The sequence below is a fragment of the Melospiza melodia genome, chromosome 8 (assembly GCF_035770615.1).
Source record: "Melospiza melodia melodia isolate bMelMel2 chromosome 8, bMelMel2.pri, whole genome shotgun sequence".
Classification (NCBI taxonomy): Eukaryota; Metazoa; Chordata; class Aves; order Passeriformes; family Passerellidae; genus Melospiza; species Melospiza melodia.
This window is the reverse complement of record NC_086201.1, coordinates 35,080,888-35,107,852: the sequence shown is the minus strand read 5'-3', so window position 1 is coordinate 35,107,852 and position 26,965 is coordinate 35,080,888. Positions and strand designations below refer to the sequence as shown.

Below are 26,965 nucleotides of genomic sequence, written 5' to 3'. Positions count from 1 at the left end.
AGCGGTGCAGCCCTGCTTCAAATTCCCTGAGGCTGCTCCAAATCGTGTTAGGAAAATCTGGTTTGAAGAGAGCTGTCTGTGTGGATTGCTCGTTCTTTGAATCTGTTTTAGTAAGAAATCCGTGTGAGCAGGTTAGTCCAGAATTCATTAGAATCAGTTTTCCAAAATGAGATGAAGGTGGGAGAGATTGCTGAGTCATGGGGCACAGCTTGCCATATCTTATGGGAGCCCCTGTGTGTAAAGTTGTACATTAAAGAATTAATGCATGTCTTCTCCTGCCTCTGGGTTGCTGTGCACTGACTGAGCCGTGCCTGCTGTCCCAGTAATTTTCAGTTCAGGTTTTTTGCACATGGGAAAAATGATCTGTGTTCTTTGCCTAAAAACAGGAAAGAAGCAAGTCTTAACTCATTTGTTTTCTGGTCCCTAACAATCAGCTAATCTGTGCTAGGAGATTGCAGGGAATGTACTCTGGGAATGAATCTCTATCAAATTTTAGGTTGTTTGTCAAAGTGGGCAAAAGTGTGGTGAAATCCACATAGGTGATTGTGTGTTTCTTCTGCAAGCTCAGAGAGGAGCGTTTATGTAATACCAAGTTTTAGAAAACATTCATTTAGTTGTCAAATACAGAATAGGTAATTCTTCCTACATTGTTGCTTTCTAATATGTTTGTCTAAGTTAAAGATTCCTTTTCTGTGTGCAATCCCATCAGCACCTTCACTCATTTATGGAATATCTCTTTATTGACACCAAAATGGATTTTAAGTGACGAGGCTGGAAGCCTGTGTCCAAGTGTAAAGGAATACATTTTTATATAGGTATAAAATCCTATGGTGATCAAATCTTCTGGAGCATAGAAAACAGATGATGGCTTAAACAGGATTTCAGGGAAACATTTGAAGTGATGAAGGCTTTTAAAAGCACACTTGGAAGAGAATCATTCTGAGAGGAACTGTTTGTGATGCTATAAATAAACCATTTAAATTACAACATGGTAGCCTTATTGATACTGTTTAGATGTTTTGGAGAGCTCTTAGAGATGGATTAACTCTTAAAAATGTGTCTGATGTTTAACTGTACTAAAAATTGAATAGTACATTTAATCCCATAGTTCTTCTAGAATGAAGTGTGTGTGGTGTGGCTGGGCCACAGAACTAAATGAGGTTCTTTTTATCCCTTGTTCTGACTTAAAAGCAGACACAAAATAGAAGTTTACAAGAGTGTTTCATAGAAATGATTTGGGAGATGCCTTCCTGTCACTTGGAATCTTTGCAGCGTGCTAAGGATTAGCACAGTGGCCTTTGGGATGTTTGATACTGAGGGTAGGAGAAAATCCTCCCCAGCTGTAATAGTTCACTGTCAGGAATGGCCTGAATTGATAAATAAATGAGCACACCTCTAAGAACAGCCAATTATATACTGGGAAAAAAACATGGGTGAAAATCACAGGATATTGCAGCTTTAGAGATTTTGAGAGCAAATTCTTCAGGATGTTTTGGCCCTCACCTCCCATAGATGTCTGGATCCATGAAGTTCTGCCTTGAACTTCATGTATCCAAAGAGAAATACGTTTGAGTTTGGAGAATCATTGGTTCTCTTCTCTTGTTAAGGACTTGCTTCATGTTCTTACAGCACTTCTGTCAACAATGTTTTCTTTTGTGTTAGAAGGTCAGAAATTGTACTTCATGTTCCACTAAAGGAAATAGACCGAAAAATCAATCTTACAGTGCAGGAAAGGAAGAGAAGCAGTTGAAAATAATAATATTTCCATATATTTATGTTTTATGTCCCTTTTGCACATTTGCTTGTTTTGAGACAGTTGTGGCTTCTCTTGAATCTTGTTGGAGATCCTTGTTGACACTGAAATTATTAAGTGCATCCTGCTAGTAATTTTTTTTTTTTTTGTCTCTGACAGAGCTAGTGCATGCCTTGAGTTGTGTATTTTTCTTTTAAAAAACCCCATGGAAGTGCTGTGACTGAAAAGGATAGGGTTAAGCTCACACTGAATATTTCAAATACAAAAATCCCTGTACCCTGAGGTTCCACAGTAGACATGAGAGGGATCTCACTTTGTATTCCATTGGGATAAAAATAGCTCCTGCCAAACAGCATGTGCATTGTAAGGAGCAGCAGCAAATAATTCAGGGAAGACTGCACAAAACAGCTAATACTTCCCTTTTAAATTAGAGGGAAACACAGCCAGTGACACTCCTGGGGTGACTGAAGATGAATTGACAAACAAACCTGAAACTGGCTGTGGAAAATGCAAATTCTAGGTGGAAAACTCAAGCTATAGGTAGGACATGCTGAGCCTCCAAATGAATTCACTTGTTGGAGGTTTTTTGTGCCTAGTCCCTGGCAAGATGAGGAGAGGTGCCTGAATTTTTGGCTGCCCTGTGCTGTGCCTTCCTAAGGGTGAAGGGAAAAGCTGCCTGCAGGCACCACAGGTGGGATGTCTGCACTCAAACCCTTCAGCTCTGATGTTGAAGTGTCCAAGGCACGTTGGGAACTGACCCTGGTGGGATGATGGGTGGAACCATGGGCATAGTGCACATAAAACACTAGATTTGTTGATTGACAGTGATCATTTTGACAGAGAAGTTGTAAATACTTTTCTGTGTAATGTTCTGTAAAAAGAAGGGATTGTGTTAAATTCTCAGAACCATCACCAAGCATTTATAGTTGATTTTACCTTGTTCTTTGTAGCAGTCTGCTTCAGTTTTACACATCAAACAGAAAGCCTTCCTCCCTCTTCTCCTGCAGAGCTGCACCTTGCAGGAGTTGGTCAGAGCTTCCCAAGCTGATGCTGCTGGACAGTCAGTGAGATGACTCTGTTTCACATTTACTGGCTGTGGAACTCCTGTTGTAACAGGTTACATTGCATTTCATGGCTGCTGGGACATTTTTCATGGCATCTAAAGATTAAGTTTTGAATAGCTGGGATTTCTCCCTTTCCCCTTCAGTGTTGAATACTTAACTTGCAAAATGATCACTCTTCAGTGAAGGCACTAATGTTGCACAGATGGTACCAAAGCTCTTCCCTTTGATTTTTAATAAGGGACTAGTTTGTCAAAGAGATTTCTCAACTTCTGTTCTGAAACCCATAATAGAGAATAATTGGAAAGGCACACAATGTGCATCATTATTTTCCTTTGATGCAGATTAATGATAGCTAAACCACATTTTCTAATTGCTCCTTTTTCCCCCCCTGCACTAGCCTGCCATTGCACTGCAGCAGAACTTGGAGCTCTGGTTGCAAGGCCCTGACCGTGTCCTGGTGTTTTTGTGTACTCTCAACCCTTTTAACACTTAAGAAATCCAACTCTATTAAATGCCAGCATTGAGAAACTTGTGCTTATTAACTCTAAATTAGAAACAACTCAGTTGCTGCATTGTGTATCTGAATGTTACATTTAATAGGTAATGGAGACTAAATTTACTGCATTTATTGTAGGCTGATTCTAATGCTGTTATTGTGGATGCTCTTTATGCTATTGCACATGCTTAAAATCCAGAATTAGTAAGGAATGCACTACTGATTTACCTTGTCTAAATGCCTCTCTGAAAATTTTTGTGAGGACACTTATGTATTAAAAAGACAAATCAAAATCATAATAGTAATTTTTTTCAATCCTGTTAAAATCCAAGCTCTGGCTTCAAACACAGAGACAGCAGAGAATTCATTGGGATTGATTTTATTGTGAGCAATTTTCTCCGAAGGTACTTTAACTGAATGAACTTAGCTACCAGATAATACCCTCTTTATATAAATTAACATTTACTTATTAAATCATAAGAACTTCCTTTCAGCTTCTTGGCTCTGCATCTCCCCTCTTTATTTCTCTCTCTCACAGCTCTGGGTCCATCAAAAGGTTTGATTTTCAGGGAAGTAGATTGGCCATTTGTCATTTGCAACTTGGACCTTGCTTGTACCTTGTACACTTTGGAAATGGAGGAAGGGGGAGCAGAAAATGCAATTTCCTGCCCTGGTTGTGCAGGGCTGGCCTCTGGATGGGTGGGTCTCTTTGACATCTTTTAATCATGTCCCCTGAGTGCCTCCCTGTTCTAGAACATGGAAAACACTCCTTGGCAAGTGTTTATTTAGCATGTTGTGTTTGCAGCAGGTTTGTAATAACCTGCCTGGTAAATCCCTGCTGAGCAACAAGCAGTGAGCAGATGAGTGCAGGAAGCCTGGTGGTGGATTTTTCACAGGCTTTCCTGCTGCCACAAGTGGTGCAGCCAGTGGAAATGCTTCATTGTGTTCTGCTGCTTTAGATCATACTTCTGAAGGACTCTGCCTTTGATTGAATTTGTCACTTGGACTTTAAAGTCTTGCTGTGCTACACACATCAAAAAGAATTCTGGCCATCATAAAATTGTTGCACAAATGACTTCTGCAAGCTGATTTTATTATTTCTCTCTACTTGGGGATGACTGATTCTTTTAGCAAGGTAAATATTTGACAAGGAGATCTGCTAGTTTGTGTAAACACTGGCAAGATGAGAAAATAGTCACTTGTGTTTTATATTTTGCATCTGTTTGCAATCAAGCTCTTCCTTTTTTTAGATGTTATTGGCAGAATGAGAGTGGATGTGTTCTCAAGGCTAGCTAGTTCTGAGATTTCAGTCTCAATTTCAGTGCTTTTTCTCTTGTTTGCACCAAGCCCAGCCCTAGAGGAAAACCAAATAGCTGCAGTTCTGTACTTGATGATTATCTTTAGATGGCTAAATGATTGATTAACTAGCCTCCAGCTGTATTCTTAATGACACTTCTGGTCTGATGCCTTACATATTCCTCTAGCTGAATCTAAAATCTTTAATTCCAGGGGTAAGTAGGGTAATTGAAATCAAGATTAAGGAAACATTTAACTTTGCAATATTGCTTTAAAAGACAACTGTGCATGTCTGTTTTAGTGGTGAATTACTAGCTGCACAGTTCTCTTTTAAGTGGAGTTCCAAAAGCACTTTTTGTGACTAAGGGATTGGAACCAGTGTGTTGGTTGCTATGAGTTTATCCCAGCTTGCTGTGAAAAACTGACTGTAGTTACTAACACCAAAAATAGAAGGTGTGGAGATAATAAATTAGCCATAGAAACTTCATGCACTGAAGTGCAAGTGATAGATTGTTGCAGTGAGTGTCTGTCACTGTTAATAATTGAGACTTTATTGCTTGTTTTAAGAATACTTAAAACCCTCCCCTCCCTTCTAATCTTGGTCTTAGTGCTGCTTCAAAACAAAATTCATATTGGTTTTATGTTTGGTTGTTACAAATCACCAAGACTTTTGTGAGTGGTAGTCCCTGAAGTTTGAGGCAACAGGAGGAGTGAGTTGTGCATTTACTTTGTCCAAATAACCTAAAATAACACCAGTTCAGAATGAAGGAATTGGTGAAAAATCATCTGTGGTTCTTTTGTGTCAAAAAATGGTGAAATGAAATTAGTGTCTGACTTTGAGGTCACTTTATACTCCTTAATTTATTCTTAGGCCATTGAAGACAATATTTATGTGCTCAGTCCTTGTTCTCACTGTTATTTCATGTGCTGGGGGTACAGGATATTCCTGCATCATCCTGCTCATTGATTTGTAATGTGCTGTATGATGTGATTTATAAAATTGCTCCACTGCATATTTTTAAAGAAATGTTTGAGATCATCAAAATGCTGAACTTCCTTGAAGTTATTTACTACCCAGGGGTAGAGGATCAAATGACAGGACACAATTGCTTACAGATTTTCTATATATATTCCTTTGCTTCATCTGCTATATCTGTGGAATCAGTCAAAATTTCTCAGGAATGTTTGACATTTTTATAAGGACATTGTTTTTGCTTGCTTGCACCTATTTTTCCTTTCCATCTTTGGATGAACTCTTATACCTCTTTAGAAAATTGTTTCTATGCTCTTTTATGTATGCACATGCCTCTTTGTTATTTCCAAGGAAAACTCAGTGAGAAAACCAACTTCTGTCCTTTTCTGACCTGCTCAGAACTCTGCTGTGCTCTGAACCCTGACTGCTGAAGGAATTTTATTTGCCAGGATGCTCATTGGCCTGTTGGATCTCTGAGCTCCACAGTGGCTTGTGGCCTGGCCAGGGCTTTTAAAGTCACTGTGTGTGCCTTGTCAGGAGTGCCACCTTGCCAGGGCTTTTAAAGTCACCACATGTGCCTTGTCAGGAGTGCCACCTTGCCAGGGCTTTTAAAGTCACCACATGTGCCTTGTCAGGAGGGTCACCTTGCCAGGGCTTTTAAAGTCACTGTGTGTGCCTTCTCAGGAGTGTCACCTTGCCAGGGCTTTTAAAGTCACTGTGCCTTGTCAGGAGTGTCACCTTGCCAGGGCTTTTAAAGTCACTGTGTGTGCCTTCTCAGGAGGGTCACCTTGCCAGGGCTTTTAAAGTCACTGTGTGTGCCTTGTCAGGAGGGTCACCTTGCCAGGGCTTTTAAAGTCACTCTATGTGCCTTCTCAGAAGGGTCACCTTGCCAGGCTTTTAAAGTCACTGTGCCTTCTCAGGAGTGTCACCTTGCCAGGGCTTTTAAAGTCACTCTATGTGCCTTCTCAGAAGGGTCACCTTGCCAGGGCTTTTAAAGTCACCACATGTGCCTTCTCAGAGTGTCACCTTGCCAGGGCTTTTAAAGTCACTGTGCCTTGTCAGGAGTGTCACCTTGCCAGGGCTTTTAAAGTCACCACATGTGCCTTGTCAGGAGGGTCACCTTGCCAGGGCTTTTAAAGTCACTGTGTGTGCCTTCTCAGGAGGGTCACCTTGCCAGGGCTTTTAAAGTCACTGTGCCTTCTCAGGAGGGTCACCTTGCCAGGGCTTTTAAAGTCACTGTGCCTTCTCAGGAGGGTCACCTTGCCAAGGCTTTTAAAGTCACTGTGCCTTCTCAGGAGGGTCACCTTGCCAGGGCTTTTAAAGTCACCACATGTGCCTTCTCAGGAGTGTCACCTTGCCAGGCTTTTGAAGTCACCACATGTGCCTTCTGAGAAGAAATGAAGGCACTCATAGATTGTATTTGGTAACACTTCATCAATCCTTGCAGTTGTTATGTTTTTTTTTTTTTGAGGTTCTGAAGAGTACTCTATAATTATTTTTCCCCCTTGCTCATGCTCTTAGGTTCAGCAGAGGATCCATCCACACCCCCTGAGTCAGAGCTGGAGAAGAAGAGCAAGAAGGAGCAGATAAAAATGTGGTTCAGCCCCAGGAGCAGGAAGATTCGATGTGTTGTGAACAGGAGTCAGGCTGGCACTAAAAGCACTCACCTTGCTCAAGACACATCTTCAGTTTATGATTTTTTTCCTTCCCCTCCTCATGAAAAGCCCTCTAAGCCAACAAAAAAACCAACTCAGAGACAGATTAAGAAGACAAAGAAGAAACATCTAGCAGACATTAACAAAGTGTGGAGCTTAGAGAAACCTGAGCACACAAAAGCTGAGAAGGCTCCCAAGGAAAAGTGTGTGACCATCTGCAGTCAGCCAGTCGTGCTGTGCACTCAGGAACCAGAGAGTCCTGAGCACAGAGCTCAGCAGGAGCCTGTGAAGGAAGCTGACTCCAGCAGTAATGCAGAAGATAAGGAAGTTCTACCACAGGTGGAATCCCCAGAGAAGAAAGAGAACAGTGAGGCTGTGTGCCCTGCAGCAGAGAGCAAGGAAACACGTGGTGCTGCAGAGACATTGCTGTCAGCAGCAAGTGAAGTCACACCCTTGAAGCGTGGCAGGGAGCAGTGCAGACTGCAGGGTACTCCTCAGTCCAAGAGAGCCAGGAGGAGTGAGAGGGGCACTCCTGGGAACAGGCAGGCTGATGGCTCAGAGGAGTCTCTGCAGGGCTCCCCCAGCTCCCCAGCCACTGAGCTGACACCAGTCCAGATTTCCTCCTCTGCACCCAAACTCACTGACGCTGGAATGAAGACCAGAAGATCTGCAGCCCTTCAGGCCACAAGCAGTCCTTCACTTTCAGAGTCTCCCTCTACCCCATCCACTTCCAAGAGTTGCAGTCAAGGAGCAACCCCACTCAGTCCTTCTGTGGTGAAATCCCCTGGTGTCAACTCCATCGCCAGAAGGAATTACAAGGGAGAGACTTTGCTCCATGTTGCTTCCATCAAGGTAGGACCTTCATCTTCTAGTTCAGCTTTAAGCAGAAGTTTAAAAAGACAATGTTGTTTTAAAAATATTCTGAAAACCTGTTACTTCAGAACATCCTATTTCAGGGAGGGAAATCTCATTCTGGGTTTACTGGGAAGTTTCCAACCTGATTCTCTGATTTCATCAAGAAATGACTGAATGATCAAAGATGATTGTAGTTGGAAAATGTCAGAGCATTACAGTGTCAGTTATACCTGTGATAGTTCAGCTTTAAGCAGAGGTTTAAAAAGACAAGGTTGTTTTAAAAATATCCTGGAAATTAGTTACTTCAGAGTATCCTATTTCAGGGAGGGAAATCTCATTTTATGATCTTTTTCTTCTGGGTTTACTGGGAAGTTTCCAACCTGATTCTCTGATTTCATCAAGAAATGACTGAATGATCAAAGATGATTGTAGTTGGAAACTCAAAGCATTACAGTGCCAGTTATACCTGTGAGTTTTAGGAAGTGATAAGCATTTAAATGTTTTGGCCTTGTGTGCCAGGAAGCTGTCTCTGGTTTGTCACAAGGAGTTTAGGAAGTATTTCAGATCTCACTGAGTGACCTTGATCAGTTCACTGGTAACTCAGGCAGCACAAGCTCTGAGTTATGTACATGAGAATAACTCTGTGAAACATTAACATTATAAATGTGTTGAGATCCACCACCTGATGCAAATATGATTCCCATGCTGAGCCCTATGCTCTGAAGGGAAGGACAAGAATTGGGGTTTTCTCAGTTTTGTGTAAGCCCAATATTATTCTTGGAATGCCAGCTATCACTCATGATGCTGTTATATCTTAACCAGTTCCTGGAGTGGTACAACTTCATGGCTTTGCTCTTTTCAGGGGTTGTCCTTGCCCATTTCTTTGGAAAACATGTCCCACTCATCAGGTGGACTCATGGCAGCTCCCTTCTGAGAGGTCATTTCAAAGAGTTTGTGCTCTGGCAATTTAAATGTACTTTGTGTTAAATCATATAACACAAATGCTGGGTGGTTAATAAGCTGCATCTACTGAAGAATTGATTCCTCTGTAAGCACCTGACATTTATACAGCACTTCTGGCTGCTGAGACAGAGGCTGTTCTTGATAAATAACTCTGTCCTCTTCCAAAGGCATTCTAATAAGCCACTCCTGCTGCAGGAGACCTTTCTAAATGGAAGTGTCAGCTGAGCTGAGTTCAAATCTCATATTTGATGTCATTAATATGGAATTAGGGGGGAGAAAATGAAATGCTGTCCTCACAGGACTCAAAAGCTTTGAGGGAGAGATCTCTTATTACCTCTTGTCACAAGTCCTGCATATTCCTCTTTATTAAAACACTGTTTACAAATTACCCTTCCATGATTTCCTGAGAATTTGTAATGAATGCAGTCATGACTGACTGGTTCTGATAACATGGCTCTGCCCTGACAAGTTTTCACACAGGTGTGGTTTGCAGCAATGTGCCTGGTGCTCCTTTGGAGCACAGGTATTTCATCTAAGGAAACAGCATCCCTGCAGCTTGTGGAGACTTGGAATATTGGCATGTTGGTGATATGCCAATAAGGTTTCATTGCAAAGCATTTTGGTGATAAATGAAAAATTAGGCAGTTCATGCTGTAGACAGAAAGGATGATAAACATGTTTTGATTATTGAAGTTCAGTGGTGTTGCTGGCATTCCTCACTGGCATTGGTGCAGCCAAAAAAAAAGCTGATTTCCAACTGGAGTGTGGGCAGTGGGATGGGCTTTTCCAGTCCTGTGTGTGAGTTCCTTTCTCTGTTGTCTTTTGATGTTTATAATTATTGAGCTAAAGTGGGAGATGGCTTCTGTTCCTCATGAGCTCTGCTGAGGTTTTTATCCAGCTGCTCCATCCTCATTGAGGTGCTCATTAGCAAAGCCTTGTGTAGCTAGGTAGGGCTGCAGGGTGATCCCAAAGTTTCCTTTGAAAAGGAACTAAAATAACACAAGGAAAGTGATCCCTTGGTTATGATTTTTTAACTTGCAGGAGCCCTCTGTGAACTGATAAAACTATTGTGTCAAACTGGTCTTGAAAATACCAGGCTTTATCCTCTTTGTGTATTTTCAGTGTGGGGTTTAGATTTGTTGGTTTGGGTTTGGTTGCTGGTGTGGGTTTTTTTTTTTTTTCCCTCAAATTAGTTGAGAATTTTTTTTTCCTAATTTTTTTTTTTTCCTGAAAGAAGCATTTCTCTTCCAGTTTGATTTTATGGGCAATTTTTTTTTTCTTGTTGTTTTCACAGCCAGTAATGTTTTTCCATGTGTGTAAAGGGAAACAGACTTGTAGCTGCCACCCTACCCCAAAGTAAAATGAAGTCTAATTCTCTGGGGCTTCATTAGTTATAAAAACAAATCTGTATCATTTTCATTAGCTGTTAGGGTCTAATACCCAGAATTTAATTAAAGCTAATTGAATTATCCCTTTTTTTCTTATTTAAAAGAGATCATAAACAAGGTTAGCAGGCATGAAAACTAAGAGTGTTGTGTTGTTTATAATGATTCTGAAGGATTGTCCCCATTTACTACTACTACTAGTTACTATTTTCACTGAAATCAAAATGGTTCTCAAGAAAGGTTCTAGTGGGGATGAACTTAATGTTGAGTTAAACTAATAAATGAAAATAAAAATGAAAATAAATGTGACTCTTCCTGTAGCAACCAGCAGTCACGTTTATCTTCATAGTCATTAAAGAGGAAAATCCAATTAATTAAAATACAAAATGTGACCTGTTCAACTCTGAATATTCTGACCTAATGGGAAATTGCCCCATCACACAGCCCTTCCACATGGGACTATTTTTTACAGTAAGGACAAATTGTTCTAGGACCAGCTCTTGCATGGCAATTAAAGATTTAGGACTGCAGGAGTCAGTGCAGAGTCCCAAATCTGCTGTGGAGAGAGGAACCCCCTGTAGGGGGATAGAATATCAGAAAATAAAGATAGTGTAGAGAGTAATCTTACTTACCCCTAAGGAGATTGTCAAAGATGAGGAGCAGGCCTGAATTTACCAGGCCACAGCTGTGAGCAATGAGAAGAAGATGCTATAAAAGAGTGGGGTGGCTAGGTGGGAAGGGAACTGGAGTCAGTGGCTGCTTTGTGAAGAAGAAAGAGTCAGTGCTCTGAGAGATGCCCATGAGAAACACCAAGAAGGTGTGACACTTTTGTGATAAGGAGACAGCAGTGTGGAAGCCCTGTGATAAGGTGACAACAACCCCCAGTGCCTGGGCACTCCCTTTCAGGTCTGGGTGCTGCCTGTGCTTCTGCTGTGCTGAGGGAAGGGATGGGGCAAATTGTGGGTTCCAGGGAGAGGGACAGTGAGCTGCAACACCAGAGGGTGACAGGAGACCTTAGCACAGCCAGGTGTTACAAGGAGTGGATGGGAAATAGCTGGGAGAAAGCTCCTGGTGCTTCAAGGTAGGAGGAAATAAGGAGTTTTTGTCCCTCTGAGGAAGGAAGAATTTGCCTCTGTGCAGAGCATCTGCTGAGTTTGGAGAGAGAGGTGCTGTATTTGGACCAGTTTTGGTGATCTGCTGTTCCAGGAGCCCTTTAGTTTTCTCAGCTCTTGACAGCTTCCCCTCCTTGCACTCTCAGGACACTCACAGAAAGGTTTCACCCATGGCTAGCCTGCTGTGCTGGACTCTGCATGGTCATTATAATTAACCCAGTAAAATAACGAAGATAATTCCTCCTGAGCCTGTGAGAGTGCTCCTTTATTGCTTTGGTACCAGTTAATGACACACCAGGAAGGAGAGCAGAGGAGACAGTGCGCTTGTGTGAGCATGTGATGGCAAACAGCAGGATGGCTTTTAAATCTTGTTTTCAGGTGTCTGAGCTATCAGCTGTGCACTTCCTTGCCTTTGGGACTGGATCTGTGTGTGTCATGGTTGAGAGATGGGTCACAGATTAACATCTGCCTTCCCTGAGGGGGGAGGTCAAGGCAAATGTAAAATAATGCAATGGTTTCAAATGCAGCACTTGAGAATATGGAAACTGGCAATGAGTCAAAGCAATCCGTCTTCCCAAGTGCTGATTTGGAAACCTGGAAACAAATGACCATTTCTTTTGCAATAATGCTTGCTTGTCACCTGTCTCCTTTCTGAGGCTGGGTAACTTCTTGCACGTTTCTCTTTATTAAAGGGTAAGCACAACTTCTTCTATGTTTGTTATTAGGGAAAAGTCTGTAGGGAATTCATTTGGAGGATTTTCAGGTGAGAAGCTTGCAGGATCCTGGAAAGAATTCACAATTCATATAAACTCTTTAATTCATATTTGTCCTCCTTGACCATTTATGAGTTCTGGATAATCTAGTTCCAGTTCTGATAATCCATAGTTCCATTTTATGAAAACCATGATAATCTAGTTCCATTCATGATAACCGTGATAATCTAGTTCCATTTATGATAATCCACAGTTCCATTTATAATAACCATTTAACCATTTTATTATAATAATGATAATTAGTTCCATTTATGATAACCATTTAACCATTTTATGATAACTGTGATAATCTAGTTCCATTCATGATAACCATGATAATCCATAGTTCCATTTATGATAATTCACAGTTCCATTTATGATAACCATTTAACCATTTTATGATAACCATGACAATCTAGTTCCAGTTATGATAATCCATAGTTCCATTTATGATAACCATGATAATCTAGTCCCATTCATGATAACCATGATAATCTAGTTCCATTCGTGATAACCATGATAATTTAGTTCCAATTCTGATAATCCATAGTTCCATTTATGATAACCATTTAACCATTTTATGATAACATGATAATTTAGTTCCATTCATGATAACCATGATAATCTAGTTCATACCAGTTATGATAATCCACAGTTCCATTTATGATAACCATTTAACCATTTTATGATAACCATGATAATCTAGTTCCAGTTATGATAATCCATAGTTCCATTTATGATAACCATGATAATCTAGTTCCATTCATGATAACCATGGTAATCTAGTTCCATTTATGATAATCCACAGTTCCATTTACGATAACCATGCAACCATTTTATGATAACATGATAATCTAGTTCCAGTTATGATAATCCACAGTTCCATTTATGATAACCATTTAACCATTTTATGATAACCATGATAATCTAGTTCCATTCATGATAACCATGATAATCCACAGTTCCATTTATGATAATCCACAGTTCCATTTATGATAACCATTTAACCATTTTATGATAACCATGATAATCTAGTTCCATTCATGATAACCATGATAATCTAGTTCCATTCATGATAACCATGATAATCTAGTTCCATTCATGATAACCATGATAATCCAGTTCCAGTTCTGATAATCCATAGTTCCATTTATAATAACCATTTAATCATTTTATGATAACCATGATAATCTAGTTCCATTCATGATAACCATGATAATCCATAGTTCCATTTATGATAATCCATAGTTCCGTTCATGATAACCATGGTAGTCTAGTTCCATTCATGATAATCCACAGTTCCATTTATGACAACCATTTAACCATTTTATGATAACCATGATAATCCACAGTTCCATTTATGATAACCATTTAACCATTTTATGATAACCATGATAATCTAGTTCCATTTATGATAACCACGATAATCTAGTTCCATTTATGATAATCTATTCCTCCACAGTTTAAACAAGCAAATGGCATTGTCTTTGAAAGAGGGATTTTTTGGTTCATTTGTTTGAGCTAAAGATTGAAGTTGCTTGATTAAATTTGTAAATAAAAGAAGAAATATTGGTTGAAGGAGTACAGCTTTTTAGCTTCACCTTCATGTACTCTCCTAATTTGTTGGATCTCTCTCATTAACTGGTAGAATGTGTGTGTTTTCTGGTAGAACATGTTTCCATTTATTTAGCAATTTGACTTTTTGGGTGGAAAATACCTTGCTTAATGGAAGTTGTAAAGGGCAAAATGGGAAAAAAAAAACCCTGTAAAATAGGACTAAAAGGACACTTGCAGTTCTTAACCATATGTATTAAATTCAGGACTTGAGGGAAAAGGGAAAAAAGCCTCCAACAAGCTTGTGTAAGCCAAGTAGAGATGGTTTTGTGGTCTTATGGCAGCCGTGGCTGCAGGAACTAAATTCTCCTTGGGAGGAGGAAGTGCTAAAGGCCTGTAAATGCTCCTCTCTGTCCCATCTCCTGCCAACAGATGGCCCCAGCGCCTTTCCTGCTTCTCCGGGAGCTGCGGTGCCGAGGAGGAGCAAACCCGAGCCGGCTTCACTGCCTTGTCACTACAGCTGAGCTTTGTTGTGAGCTTTGTTTGTTCCGAATGGATAATTCTGCATTCTGCACTAGCTCCTGCCTTTTCAAGAGCTGGATGTAATCCTTCATTGATAATTAGATTTCAAAAGAAACACATGCCTGGGAATTCTTAATGGTAGGAGCATTTCTCTACCTGCTGTTTGCCTTGTTCTCCTTTTCTGAACAAGAAGTGTCTCCACTTAACGTGTCCCCTCTGCTAAGAGGGTCTCTCCTTATGTCCCCTGGTTCTGGCTTCTTGGTGCAGCCTGGTGATTTTCCTGCTGCCTCCAGTATACTCAAGGAACTCAATGTGCAAAATTAATTTCAGCATTAGTCAAAGCACATCTTTATGCAGCATGTTGGAATTTAGTCATTCCATACTGCTAGGTGGAGTTTCTTCTGCTCTCTTGTGGAGGGCAGACCTGGCATTGACATATTTGTGTCTGGATTTGCACATCTGTGCTCCTTTTATCTAAGAGTTTAGCAAAGCATTTATTAGCTTATAAATGTTAGTAATTCCATCAGCTTGGGTAGAAGTGGCCAGTGTAAAAAATAACCAAGCCACTCTTTTTTTTACTCTTGGATCACATTTATTTGGCTCGACTTGTCATCTAAACCTGATATCAGCCTCTGGAAGATGCAGGCAAATGTCAGAGGCACTATGGTTGGATTTGATGATCTTCTAGGTCTTTTCCAGCCATAATCATTCCATATTAATAGGTGTAAATTTCTTCTGCTCTCTTGTGGAGGGCAGACCTGGCATTGACATATTTGTGTCTGGATTTGCACCTCTGTGCTCCTTACTTTTATCTAAGAGTTTAGCAAAGCATTTATTAGTTTATAAATGTTAGTAATTCCATCAACTTGGGTAGAAGTGGCCAATGTAAAAAATAACCAAGCCACTCTTTTTTTAGTCTTGGATCACAGTTATTTGGCTGGACTTGTCATCAGCCTCTGGAAGATGCAGGCAAATGTCAGAGGCACTATAATTGGATTTGATAATCTTACAGGACTTTTCCAACCATAATCATTCCATACTAATAGGTGTAAATTTCTTCTGCCCTCATGTGGAGGGAAGACCTGGAATTGACATATTTGTGTCTGGATTTGCACCTCTGTGCTCCTTATTCTTGTTTAAGAGTTTAGCAAAGCATTTATTAGCTTATAAATGTTAGTAATGCCATCAACTTGGGTAGAAGTGGCCAGTGTAAAAAATAACCAAGCCACTCTTTTTTTTACTCTTGGATCACAGTTATTTGGCTTGACTTGTCATCTAAACCTGGTATCAGCCACTGGAAGATGCAGGCAAATGTCAGAGGCACTGTGGTTGGATTTGATGATCTTCTAGGTCTTTTCCAGCCATAATCATTCCATACTAATAGGTGTAAATTTCTTCTGCTCTCTTGTGGAGGGCAGACCTGGCATTGACATATTTGTGTCTGGATTTGCACCTCTGTGCTCCTTACTTTTGTTTAAAGTTTAGCAAAGAATTTATTAGCTTATAAGTGTTAGTGATTCCATCAACTTTGGTAGAAGTGGCCAGTGTAAAAAATATCCAAGCCACTTTTTTTTTACTCTTGGATCACATTTATTTGGCTTGACTTGTCATCTAAACCTGGTATCAGCCTCTGGAAGATGCAGGGAAATGTCAGAGGCACTATGGTTGGATTTGATGCTCTTAGAGGTCTTTTCCAACCAAAATGATTCTGTGATTGTGGTCCTGCTTTGATACCATGTCTATGAATGATCTGCCACTTGAAATTTAGTCTTGTGCTTTTTGAAGCTGGATGTTCACCTTCTGGTGGCTGAGGGAAGAGCCTCTGAGGACACAAAGGCCCGTTCTCCTGGCTCTGCTTTGTTAACCCCTCTCTTGTAATCCTGACTGGCAGCCCCCATCCAGGCACTGCACAGCCCATGACAGCTCTCCCTCCTTGCTGTCACTCTCAGTGCTCTGTGCTGCTCGTAGGGAGCAGGTTCCATTTACAGATGACATGATGACAATATTTATCTTCTGATAAGCAGCAAAACAGCAATTTTCTAATTTTGACATGGGCCTGGATTTAAGTCTGGGGATGTTGTCAGTCCTGGTGTCCACACCAGCAACATTTCCTTTGATGTTTTACAAATCAATGCTCACATAACTGATGTGAAAAGCTGTGCTAGTATCTGATGCCCACACAAATTATTAGCTGTGCTTCCTGCTTTAAAGCAGTGCTCCTGAAATGTCAAACCCTTTGCAGTGCATGTTTGCAAACTGAACTTTAAATGATAAGCTCAGCTCTCGCTCATTATAGATAATTGTGTTCTCTGTGTCTTAATGCTGAGCTGCCTCTGAAGAACTCCTCAGGTTTGATCTATGTCTGTTACCTTGCAACCATAAAGAATATGCTGCTGCTCCAAGCCTTTAATTGCTTTGAAAGGTAACATTTTGCTGGGACATCCAGCAAAATGTGAATATAGCACATGAAATTTATCTCTGATGTGGTAATTTGCTTGATGGTTGTAAAGCCAGCGAATCTCAGCATTTATTTCGGTGAGTTTTGAGTTTACAGTTGTTGCTTGCTGGATTTATTTTTGCAGAGCAGTCTGTCTTAATATTTTTTCTAATTTAAAGAGTAAAGATTAAAGCTGTTTTGTTTTTTCAAAGAGTTTCTTGGTAACAAAATCGGATTAAGTTTGTTTTTATTGTATTTAAAGCTTAATATAATATTCTCTCACCTTTTCCAAGGCTTGCTTGAAATTCCTTGACTTCCCATTACTTAAAGGCATTAAACTTGGTGCATATCATGGATTAAATTTCTCTCTTTCAGATCTTTTTTTATATTTAGCCCTGGCAAGAGCTACATACCACTTTAATAGTCTCTTCATTTGGGATCTCAATAGCCTGGTCTAGGCAAAGTGTCTGCAGTTGTATTGAAATACTTCATTTTGCCTAAAATTATAAGAATTGAGGCCTGCACTGCAGAGATCTCCTTGCCTCAGCTTCCACAGGCACCTTCCCCTTACCTATTTATAGCTGCATCTGGATATGCTCCAATCTTATTACCAGCTTTTGTTTTTCAGGGTGTCAAAACCTCTGATTCACAAATTCTGCCCTTTTGCTTCCTTTGCCTCATCTCTATGCAGCCTCTTTTCCTTAGGCTCTGCATCAGTTTCCACCCTTTCCACACCTCCTTGCTAACAGTGAAAGCTGAGTGTAGCATTTTCCCAAAAAGCAAATTAAAACTATTTTGGTAGATCGCTGTCAGAGAAAGTGTCAATGAGATTCAACATAAAGTAGTAATTGCAGTGTTAAATAAAACTCTTTTCCTTTCGTGGAAAACCAATTTCTAGAAGCTTGTCAGGCTTATTAATTTATTTCACCTGTGTTTTCAGACAGTTACTTTGATTAACTTGAAAAAAAATCCAGTCTGAAGGACGAGGAAATTCTCAGTAAATGTTCCTGACTTTAATCCTTGCAGTTTGACTGTAGTGGACAGATTGCAATTTGTTCAAACTTTTCCATTTATTTTGAATTAACTCTGTTACACACATAGTTTTTATCTAGAAATATGTCTTTGTGTAAATGTGTGGGTGGTTCTAAATGAACAGCAATGATTAACTGTGATCTCCAGGTCAGTTGAGCTTTTGTTATCCTGACAATATCTACATGGAAGGCTTACATTATAACATTTTTATTGCAGCTAAATTTATAATTATATTGTATCTATGTATTTTCTTCATTACTTTTTCATAACTGTTTTTTTTTATCCTGTGTAGGGTGACTTAGCAGCTGTGGAGGAGCTGCTGAAAAATGGGGCAGATCCCAATGTCAAAGATAATGCTGGCTGGACACCACTGGTGAGTGTTGAAGGCTTCTTTCTGTCATCTGTCTTCTAATCACATTTCACTTCATCCCTCCTTTCCTCTCTGATATTTTACTTCCCTTCACACACATTTAGGTGACAGAGAATTATGCAAAGTGAAGGAGTGATGATAAACAAGGTTGAAATAATTCATCAGCAGCCACTGACCTGCCCAGGTGTCATTGTCCTTTGCTGGGGTGTAGGGCAGGCCACAAAATTGATCAGCTGGTGACTCTGCAAATGCAGACAATACAGCTGGGATAACTCAAAAATTATCAATTCAAAACAATGCTTGTGTTTAATGGGTTCCTAATGTCCTCAGTGGTTTGGAAATACATCAAGTAGTGGTGTGAAAAAATTGCTCGATTGAATTACAGAAAATAAACAAACGGTTCTTGTCAACCATGACTTCTTCCTCTCCTGCAGAATACTCCTGGCAGCCTGTAATTTGGAGGGGTTTGTTCCCTGTGGTCTAACTTGCACACAGTTGGCCTTTGTTCAGTTCTTCTTGGGGCTTTCTGTCAGTGCTGGGCTGGCACAGACATATTTTATGAAAAATCTTTTTGCTAAGATCTTTTCTCTTAAGAAGCTGAGAGGCCTCGGAAACGAAATGTAAACAATGGTTATCTGGTGCTGTGGAATGCAACAGGTGCCTCTGTGACTGGTCTCATGTGGTTTTTAATTAATGGTCAATCACAGTCAGCTGTCTTGGACTCTCTGGTGAGTCACAAGATCCTCTTTTTTTTTTCCCCTCTCTTTTTTTTTCCCTCTCTCTCTTTTTTTTTCCCTCTCTCTTTTTTTTTTTCCTCTCTCTTTTTTTTTTCCCTCTCTCTTTTTTTTTTCCTCTCTCTTTTTCTTTTAATATAATATAACAAAATAATACATCAGCCTTCTGAAACATGAAATCAAGATACTCATCTCTTCCCTCATCCTGAGACCCCTGCAGACACCACCACATTCGGTGACCCTGAGTGAAGAACATTCCCACATGGGGTTCCCAGGTAAATTCCTGTCAGGAATGTGACACAGCACTCTTGCATCATCTTCCCTGCCATCTGTGGAGTGCTGCCATGGGTTCTGGAGTCCCCCTGTGGGTTCTGTTTCACCTGAGTCCCTGTCACCATCCATCCTTAACGGAAGGGTTTCCTGATGGTTCGTGGATTGATCTCAGGGTGCAAAAAAACCAACACAGCACAGGGAGATTGCAGTAATAATCAAAACAGATGCACCTTTATTGAGTGACCATAGCAAAATGTGATAGAGGGATTAAGGGAGAGAAAAAGATAAAGAGGGGGATATAGCTACCAAATGTAGAGACAAAGTCCTTTGGTCCACTCCAGTTGAGGATCCGCCTGTTACGTCGGGGAGATCTCGAAATCTCCAGCTAACTCAGAGGTTTTTATTATGATAACTCTGTTGGAAATTGTGAAGGGGAGGAAAGAGATACCATAAAGAATAGTTGTAACAAGTAGTCCATGCTCTCAGCAGTAAGCAAGAGCCATTGTCTCCTTGGCCCAGCGGTCTCACCTGTAGGGAAAGATACAGGTTTGGTCAGCTTGCCTCCCCCATGCACCTCCCCTGGGTTGGGGGGTTTCAGTCCCAGTCCTTGGAAGGAGGAGAGGGGCCTTTTCACAGAGGGATTTCATGTCTTGATCTTTGATGGAGAGGCTCCTTACATCTGTCTGTCTGTCACAGTGCTGTAAAACAGGTGAGAGTCTTCTGCCAGGCCGAGAGGTGGGACAGCTTCCAAGGCTATTGTTACAAAAAGCACACAGTGCCCCCTTCTTCTCATTGGGCTCAGTGTAACATGCAGCAAACAACAGCTTAGCGCTGTGCTCAGATCTCCAGCCCCGTGGCGTGTGTAACTTTCTCCCACAGAGAAGACAGGAGGGGGCTTCTCTTCAGTGGCCCTCAGATGGGGGACAGACTCTCACGGCGCCCCCGTGTGTTTCCCCGCAGCACGAGGCGTGTAACCACGGGCACAGGGAGGTGGTGGAGCTGCTGCTGCGGCACCGGGCGCTGGTGAACACCACGGGCTACCAGAACGACTCTCCGCTGCACGACGCCGCCAGGAACGGCCACCTGGCCGTGGTGGAGCTGCTGCTGCTGCACGGCGCCTCCCGCCACGCCGTGTGAGTACTGGCATTGCACCCGGGCTGCTCCTGCCTTTACTGGGGGTGTTAGAGAATGTGAAGCACTGCTGGTGATAAATGTGCTTTGTGGGTGTTCAGCTTGTGCTGTTAAATGTGTGCTGCTGTGCGTACCAGGTGGGTGTTGCCTTTCCTTTTGGCTTTGTCCTAAGCTTTTCTGAGGATTGCCTGAGTCACAGATAGCTGGAGTACTGGAGAGGAAAGTAACAACATATGCTCACCCTAATCTTACACTTTCCTGTTGGCATCTTGTTATAGCTGCTGTCAGCTCTAAGATGCTGAGCTAGATGAGTTTTGAACTGCTACAGCTGGTTTTTGTCTCTTTACTTTTACTACACTACTTGCTAGCAGAAGGCATTTTGCTCCAGTCTCTTCTGTTTTCACAAATGACATAGAGGCTGAGATTTGGGAATTTTCACTTTTGCCTTTCTGGATCCAAGCTCTAATCCTTGGTACACCTTTTAATTAAAAAAAAAAAAAAAAAGCAGCTAAGTAATATTTTCAGTTGACTCTTCTATACGTTTAAGTCTCCTGAAGATTTTGGCATTTGTGTATAGGAGGTGGTAAAGAATCTTTCAGTGTATGAATAACCCCTGTTAGCATTCCAGGCACTAATATAATTTTAGGGGTTGTATTGTTGCTGTGCCAGGGCCTGTGTGTATAAATTTGAGTGCAGTGCAAATTGTCAATAGGTGTGTGCGTATAGAAACACAACAGGATGAAGTTTCTGTGGCAGCCATATGAAGAAACATAAACAAGTTCAGCTTAATCACTTCAGCTCTCAACATTCACACTCTTGAAGCTTACAGAATTAAAGTACTTGGTGGAAAGCACAGGGTTCTCATAAAGTCCTAATCTTGAATATACTAGAGTTTAGAAAGCAAGACAAAGGCAAAGCAAAGCAACAAGACTTTTGACTCACAACTTGAGCATGAAAAAGTAAAACAAAGATCAGTTGTTCATCTTCACTTTGTTCTTGAGCAGCAAGGACTGGTGCACCTGGAGAAGCTGCCAGCTTCAGAGATTTTCAAGCCCCTTGAACACGAGGAGCTGGTTGTGTCACACTTAGCACGTGTGTGTCTGCTGTTTGAAAGCACAGCCAGCAGCTTTGCTCTGAGGTTGTGGCAGGGTTTCAGCTCTGCTGGCTTTGCTCAGCCCAGCTTCCAAGTGCCAGCCATGGACTCAGCAGGGCTCCTGTTAGCTCTGCTGCATGTGCTCCCACAAACAGAGGTCAAGCTGAACCTCTTTCAGCTCATTATATGTGAGCAAACATGACTCTGTTGAAACAGAAGCTTTTTAATCAGGGAAGGGGAGATTTATGTAAACCTTAAGCCCTGCTTTAACTTTTCACTGAATGTAGATAACATTCAGTTAAAATCTCTGAGAACAAATGTAGCTGCCATTAATCTTTGTGTGATTTGTCTGGGTGCTGTGGCACAAATTCAGTCCTGTCCATCCTTCCTGGAATAACTGAGGCTTCCAGATCTTCTGTAGGCTCTCTGGCTGAAATGCCACTGTGTGTGTTGCATGGAAAAGGGGTTGGGGTTTCCCCTCCCCCATTTTTGCACATAGCATTGGAGCCACAGAGAAACAGATGTACAAGCCAAGTTTTCAGGCTTGCTCTGCTCACCTCTTCCAAACACTGTGAAGAAACAGCAGAAACAAGAACAGTGTGTCTGAGGCTCCTGAGAATGCCTTGTGCCTCCCTTCCCTCCTGTGCCCCAGTAGCTTCCAACAGTGAGTGGTGCTGTGATCTTCCCCTGGATCATGACTTTGCAAATCTCACAGGATATTTTTGCAGCCTCTGCCAGTTGCAGTCCTGATGAGGCAGTGGTTGGATTTGGCTAGGTAAGGGGTTTGAACATTCTTGCAGCTAGAAGGTTTAGTTAATTCTTTTTTCCTAGTGGATGCAGGTATCCTTGTAATGGAGTCACATCTGACAAGAGGCTTGTTTTTCTTCAGTGACTTTTTTCCTAGATCTCTGAAAGCAGCTGGCCACAGTTCTGAGAACAGGAGATGAGAACAGGCTGATCACTTCAGATGGTGCAATTACAGTTCATTTCATTATGGCTAGTTATAATCGATCTCTTTGTACTTAATGCTCACCTTCACATTATTTTAGGGTCTTTACAGTAGAAGTTGAAGCAGTGATGAGTAGAGTTTGCATCTCCAAGGTGTATTTTCTTGAGGACTGCCTTAGCTCACACACTGCACACCTCTCAAGTTAAGACTACACCAAACCAATTTTGTCAAACGGATAAATTGGTCTAATTTTAGTTCACTTTTTTTTTCTCTTTGGTGTATAAACCCCTTTCTAGTCCTTTTGTAGGCTCTCCAGGCTCACAATGAATTAACTTTCAGCCAAGGAGAGGTCTCTCCTTAATGTGGTGGGATAAAGTGATTCTTCTTTATCTCACAGGAGCGGGGAGGAAAGTTTGATGAGTTCACTGTGGTTACTTAAGTGTTTTACTTTAGCTAAACTAAGTAAAATGTGAACATGACAAATGCATTCAAATCTTACTTGGGACACCATGAAATATATAGCATGAAACCTCCCAGGAGTGACTGATGTCTTGCTGCTGTCTTCACAGTAGAATTAACTCAGTTTGGTGTCTTAATGCCCCTTGTGTGTTGAAGAGTTAATCTACTGGAACAAAAACAGAGCTTGCATCCAACAGCCTGCTTAGAGCAGTAGTTTGGAAATTGAGCATGATACTCAGTTGTGCCAGGTGAAATTGATTTTAAAGGTGTGCAGGAATGACTGAGAGCAGGTCCAAAGGCAGGTGAGACACACTGGTCTGTGGAGGGGTGTAGGATTTATCTGGGAAACCTCAGTGGGTGAGGTACAGCCCTGTCCAGAGAGCTGAGACTTTGCCCTTTCAGATTTAGATGTCAGATATTCACAAACTCTTCCAGTGGGCACATTCCAAGTGCCTTTCAGGCTGTGTTTTTCTCCTTTCATGTTAACTTGTAGTGCATTAAGAAATGGCTCTATATAACAGGAAGCAGCCATGTATCTTTTGGACCAAGCAGGAACAGATGAGGGCTTCCTCTTTTGCCAGAAATTAATCCTGGGATTTCCTTATTCCTTGGCAAAAGTTCTTTTTGGAAATCTGTGAGATTGAATAGTTGTGGCACTGCAGTTGTCCACAACTTCATTGAAGTTTTCACTGTCTGGGAGAGACACAAACTACAAATGAAAAATATTACATGGACCAGTGGACCTATTTAAAGGTGTGCAGTAATGACTGACAGCAGGTCCAAAGGCAGGTAAGACTTGCTGGTCTGTGAAGGGATGTAGGATTTCTCTGGGAAACCTCAGTGGGTGAGGTACAGCCCTATCCAGAGAGCTGAGACTTTGCCATTTCAGATTTTGATGTCAGATATTCACAAACCCATCCAGTGGGCACGTTCCAAGTGCCTTTCAGGCTGTGTTTTTCTCCTTTCATGTTAACTTGTAGTGCATTAAGAAATGGCTCTATATAACAGGAAGCAGCCATGTATGTTTTGGACCAAGCAGGAACAGATGAGGGCTTCAATTAATCCTGAGATTTCTTATTCCTTGGCAAAATTTCTTTCTTGAAGTCTATGAAATGTAATAGTCATGGCACTTCAGTTGTCCACAACTTCATTGAAGTTTTCACTGACTGGGAGAGACACAAACTACAAATGAAAAATATTATATGGACCAGTGGACCTATTAATTGTCCTACTGGTCCTGTTAGTTTTTTTACATTAATCTCCTACACATAACTAATTTTTATTTTTATGGCTTTTTACAACATGCTTGAATTCTTCTTTCTTTGCTTCACAGCAAGCCAAGTGATTTGAAAAATTAGATCTGTGCATTTGCAATTTCACAGTACTTCCTAAATGCTTTCACTCAAATGGGCTGTCTTTCCAGTTCTTCATGCACACTAAGTTTAGCATTAGCAGAAACTGTCATCTTGCTCTGGGTTTTTAGGTGTAGTGGTTGTGAGTCTGACTCTGAACAAACCTGTGGGAGTGCTAAGGGGAAGACCATGGTCCTCAATTATAAATGGCACAGGGACAAAAGTGATTATAACCTGCAGTCATTCCAGGAGGCATTAGACTCATGGCACTGATACCATTTTGTCTCCTTATTCTGAGTCAGGGTAGTGCAGGTCTTTGCTGCCCAAGTGCAAGACAGTGTGCTGAGCTTCCTGCTGACAGTAGGTTAATTAAATTCCTGGCTCTGTTTGGATATCTCAGATGGTCTTTCTGGCTACACAGATGAGGTTTTCTTGTGTGTCAGGTTCAGAAAAGGTTTCTACTTAGCACTTATTTTTAAAATCCAGGTGCTGCCTGGGGAGCCCTGAGCCAATCAGATTTCCATGTCTGGAGTTAGTGAGTAGTGCACTGGGACCTGGCTGCAGGATTTCCTTCACTGCTGAACTCTTCTGTGGGACTGGGGCAAAACTTGGTTTGTGGAGCAGCTTAAAAGCCCTGGTTATAAAGAATTGCAAAGTATTATGTCATTTCATGGAAAGTCACACTCAGATTTGGTTGTGTTGCTCCTCACTGGGCTCCTCTTTGTTCTCAGCACAGCCATCCTGCTGTGGGATTGGATTTGTTGCAGCTGTAGAAGCCCCCTACTGATTATTCAGTACCTTGATGGCTGGCTGACAGGAGGCTGCTTGCACCCAAATGTACACTTGACTCTGGAACGTTTGAAAAAACTTCTAGAAAGGCCACTTGCCTTCTGGTAGAAAGAAGGGTGCCTTGGGGACCTTGTATTCCAGCCTAGGCACCTCAGCAATTTCTCTCCAGCAGAAACACTTGTGTGTTCCTGCTGAGTGTGGAACTCATCATGTGCACTGGAGCCATTCCCAGCAACCCCAGATTTGTAGGAGGAGCACACAGAGTTATTGGTATTTCTGAAAACACTGTTTGTGTGTTAGGGTGGATGTAATGTGCATGTCTGATTTGGTTTTGAATATTGGGTAACAATTCATCTTAGAACAAGGTGGATGATTTCCCTTGTTCAGATGGATGAGATAAAGATGGATGTGAGCACCATTTCCCTAAAGCTTCTGCTCCCCATTCCCCTGCCTTACTAAAAAAGTACAAATGTAGTTTTCATCCTTTCTCTTTGAAAAGTAAATTACAACACTCTCCTCCTTGAAAATCTGTTGTTAGGATGTGTTCCTTGTATTGGTTTTGATTATGTAAACCCTCTTTTCTCCTGTTTCAGCTACACTTTCACACTCTCTTTAAGCTCAACAATCTGTTTAGTTGCAAATATTCTAAAGTCCTAAACCATTTCTTGTGCTGGTGTTCCTTTTTCAGACCTCAGCTCTAAAACTTGTCACAATTTAACTAAGCCACCTTAACATGCAGTAAATAACCCTTAATTCTTCAATGCTGAATAATGATGGGACAGCATGTCACAACACTCTAGTGTAAGAAGCAACTAAAACAGGCATAAAACTGTAGCAGAAAATTGTAAGTGAATACAGAAGGAGGAGCTGGAGCTTGTGTTTGTACAGTTCAATTGGCAAAAAATGTTCTGTATTTAACTGGGGTGGTCTATATCTTTTTAATGGTAAACATTGATGAGGGTTTTCTTTCTAGGGTAAACATTGAGGTTTTTTTTCTATGGTAAACATTGATGAGTTTTTTCCAACAGTCAAGAACCTTACTGTGCTTTTGGAGGGAAAAGCACTCCCAAATCTGTGCTACTGACATGCAGGGATTCCTCCCTCTGCTTAGCTCACAGTGGAAGGTCAGCCAGCTAGTCTAAAGGTGATTTGGGGGTGTTTGATGATATTTATATGCATTTTTCCCCCTGTCTGGATGCATTGTTCAAAGGAGCTTTATCTTGCAGCAGTTTGAGTTGAATATTGGCCTTATTTAAGGAAAGGGCAAGAGCTACCCTGATGATGCATGACAAAGCAGGAACAGCATGACAATATTTAATGGGCTGCAACTCCCAGCCTGGGCAGAGATTTAACCAATTATCTTTCAGTCTGCACAGTTTCTATTATGCCTGCACTGTGCTCATTAGTAGCACAGAAGAGCTTGGGGTTGGTAATAGTGTAAAACACCATCCTGGACTCTTCTGGGGGGGATTTTTGTGGCTTGGTGTTTTCCCCAGGGGCTGTGTTAGTGAGCAGGGCTACAGAAGGGTGCTAAGGTCAGACTTATCTTTCAGCTCAGCACTGGCCAAAGCCTCCTAGTTAAGTCAGAGTGGAGACTTAATTTGAGCTGCTCTTTGGGCTGGATTGGGTTATGGCCTTCTGTGGAATTCCCTGTAAAGCTTCCTGGATTCCTACTGCACAGAAATGTGTGGCCAAGAGAGAGCTCTTCAAAGCTGCAGTGGTCCTGTGACCTCTTTAAATGTTTCATTGTTTGATGACTAAGCTTGCCAGGTTTCAGACACTGAGTCAGGGCTTTGTTCTCATGACAAGCTTCCCCTCCATAATGAGCTCTCATTGTGCCTTTGGAGAGCCAGAGCTGTGTGAGGTGGGCAGCAGAGGATCAGCTGCAGCAGCCATGATTCTCACAAAGGGCAAAGCAAGCAGAATATTTCCCCAGAGTGCTGGCAGAGGCTCCTATTTGCTAATG

At 41.4% G+C, this 26,965-nt stretch overlaps 1 protein-coding gene across 1 annotated transcript in view; it reads left to right on the top strand.

Annotated features, from left to right (window-relative positions):
• BARD1 (BRCA1 associated RING domain 1) overlaps positions 1 to 26,965 on the top strand; it is a 48,514-nt gene that overhangs the window by 6,897 nt on the left and 14,652 nt on the right. Inside the window, exons 5-7 of the mRNA XM_063161419.1 lie at positions 7,104 to 8,089; positions 18,142 to 18,222; positions 20,187 to 20,359. Of these exons, the coding sequence (XP_063017489.1) occupies positions 7,104 to 8,089; positions 18,142 to 18,222; positions 20,187 to 20,359 (1,240 nt within the window). The remainder of the gene's footprint in view (positions 1 to 7,103; positions 8,090 to 18,141; positions 18,223 to 20,186; positions 20,360 to 26,965) is intronic.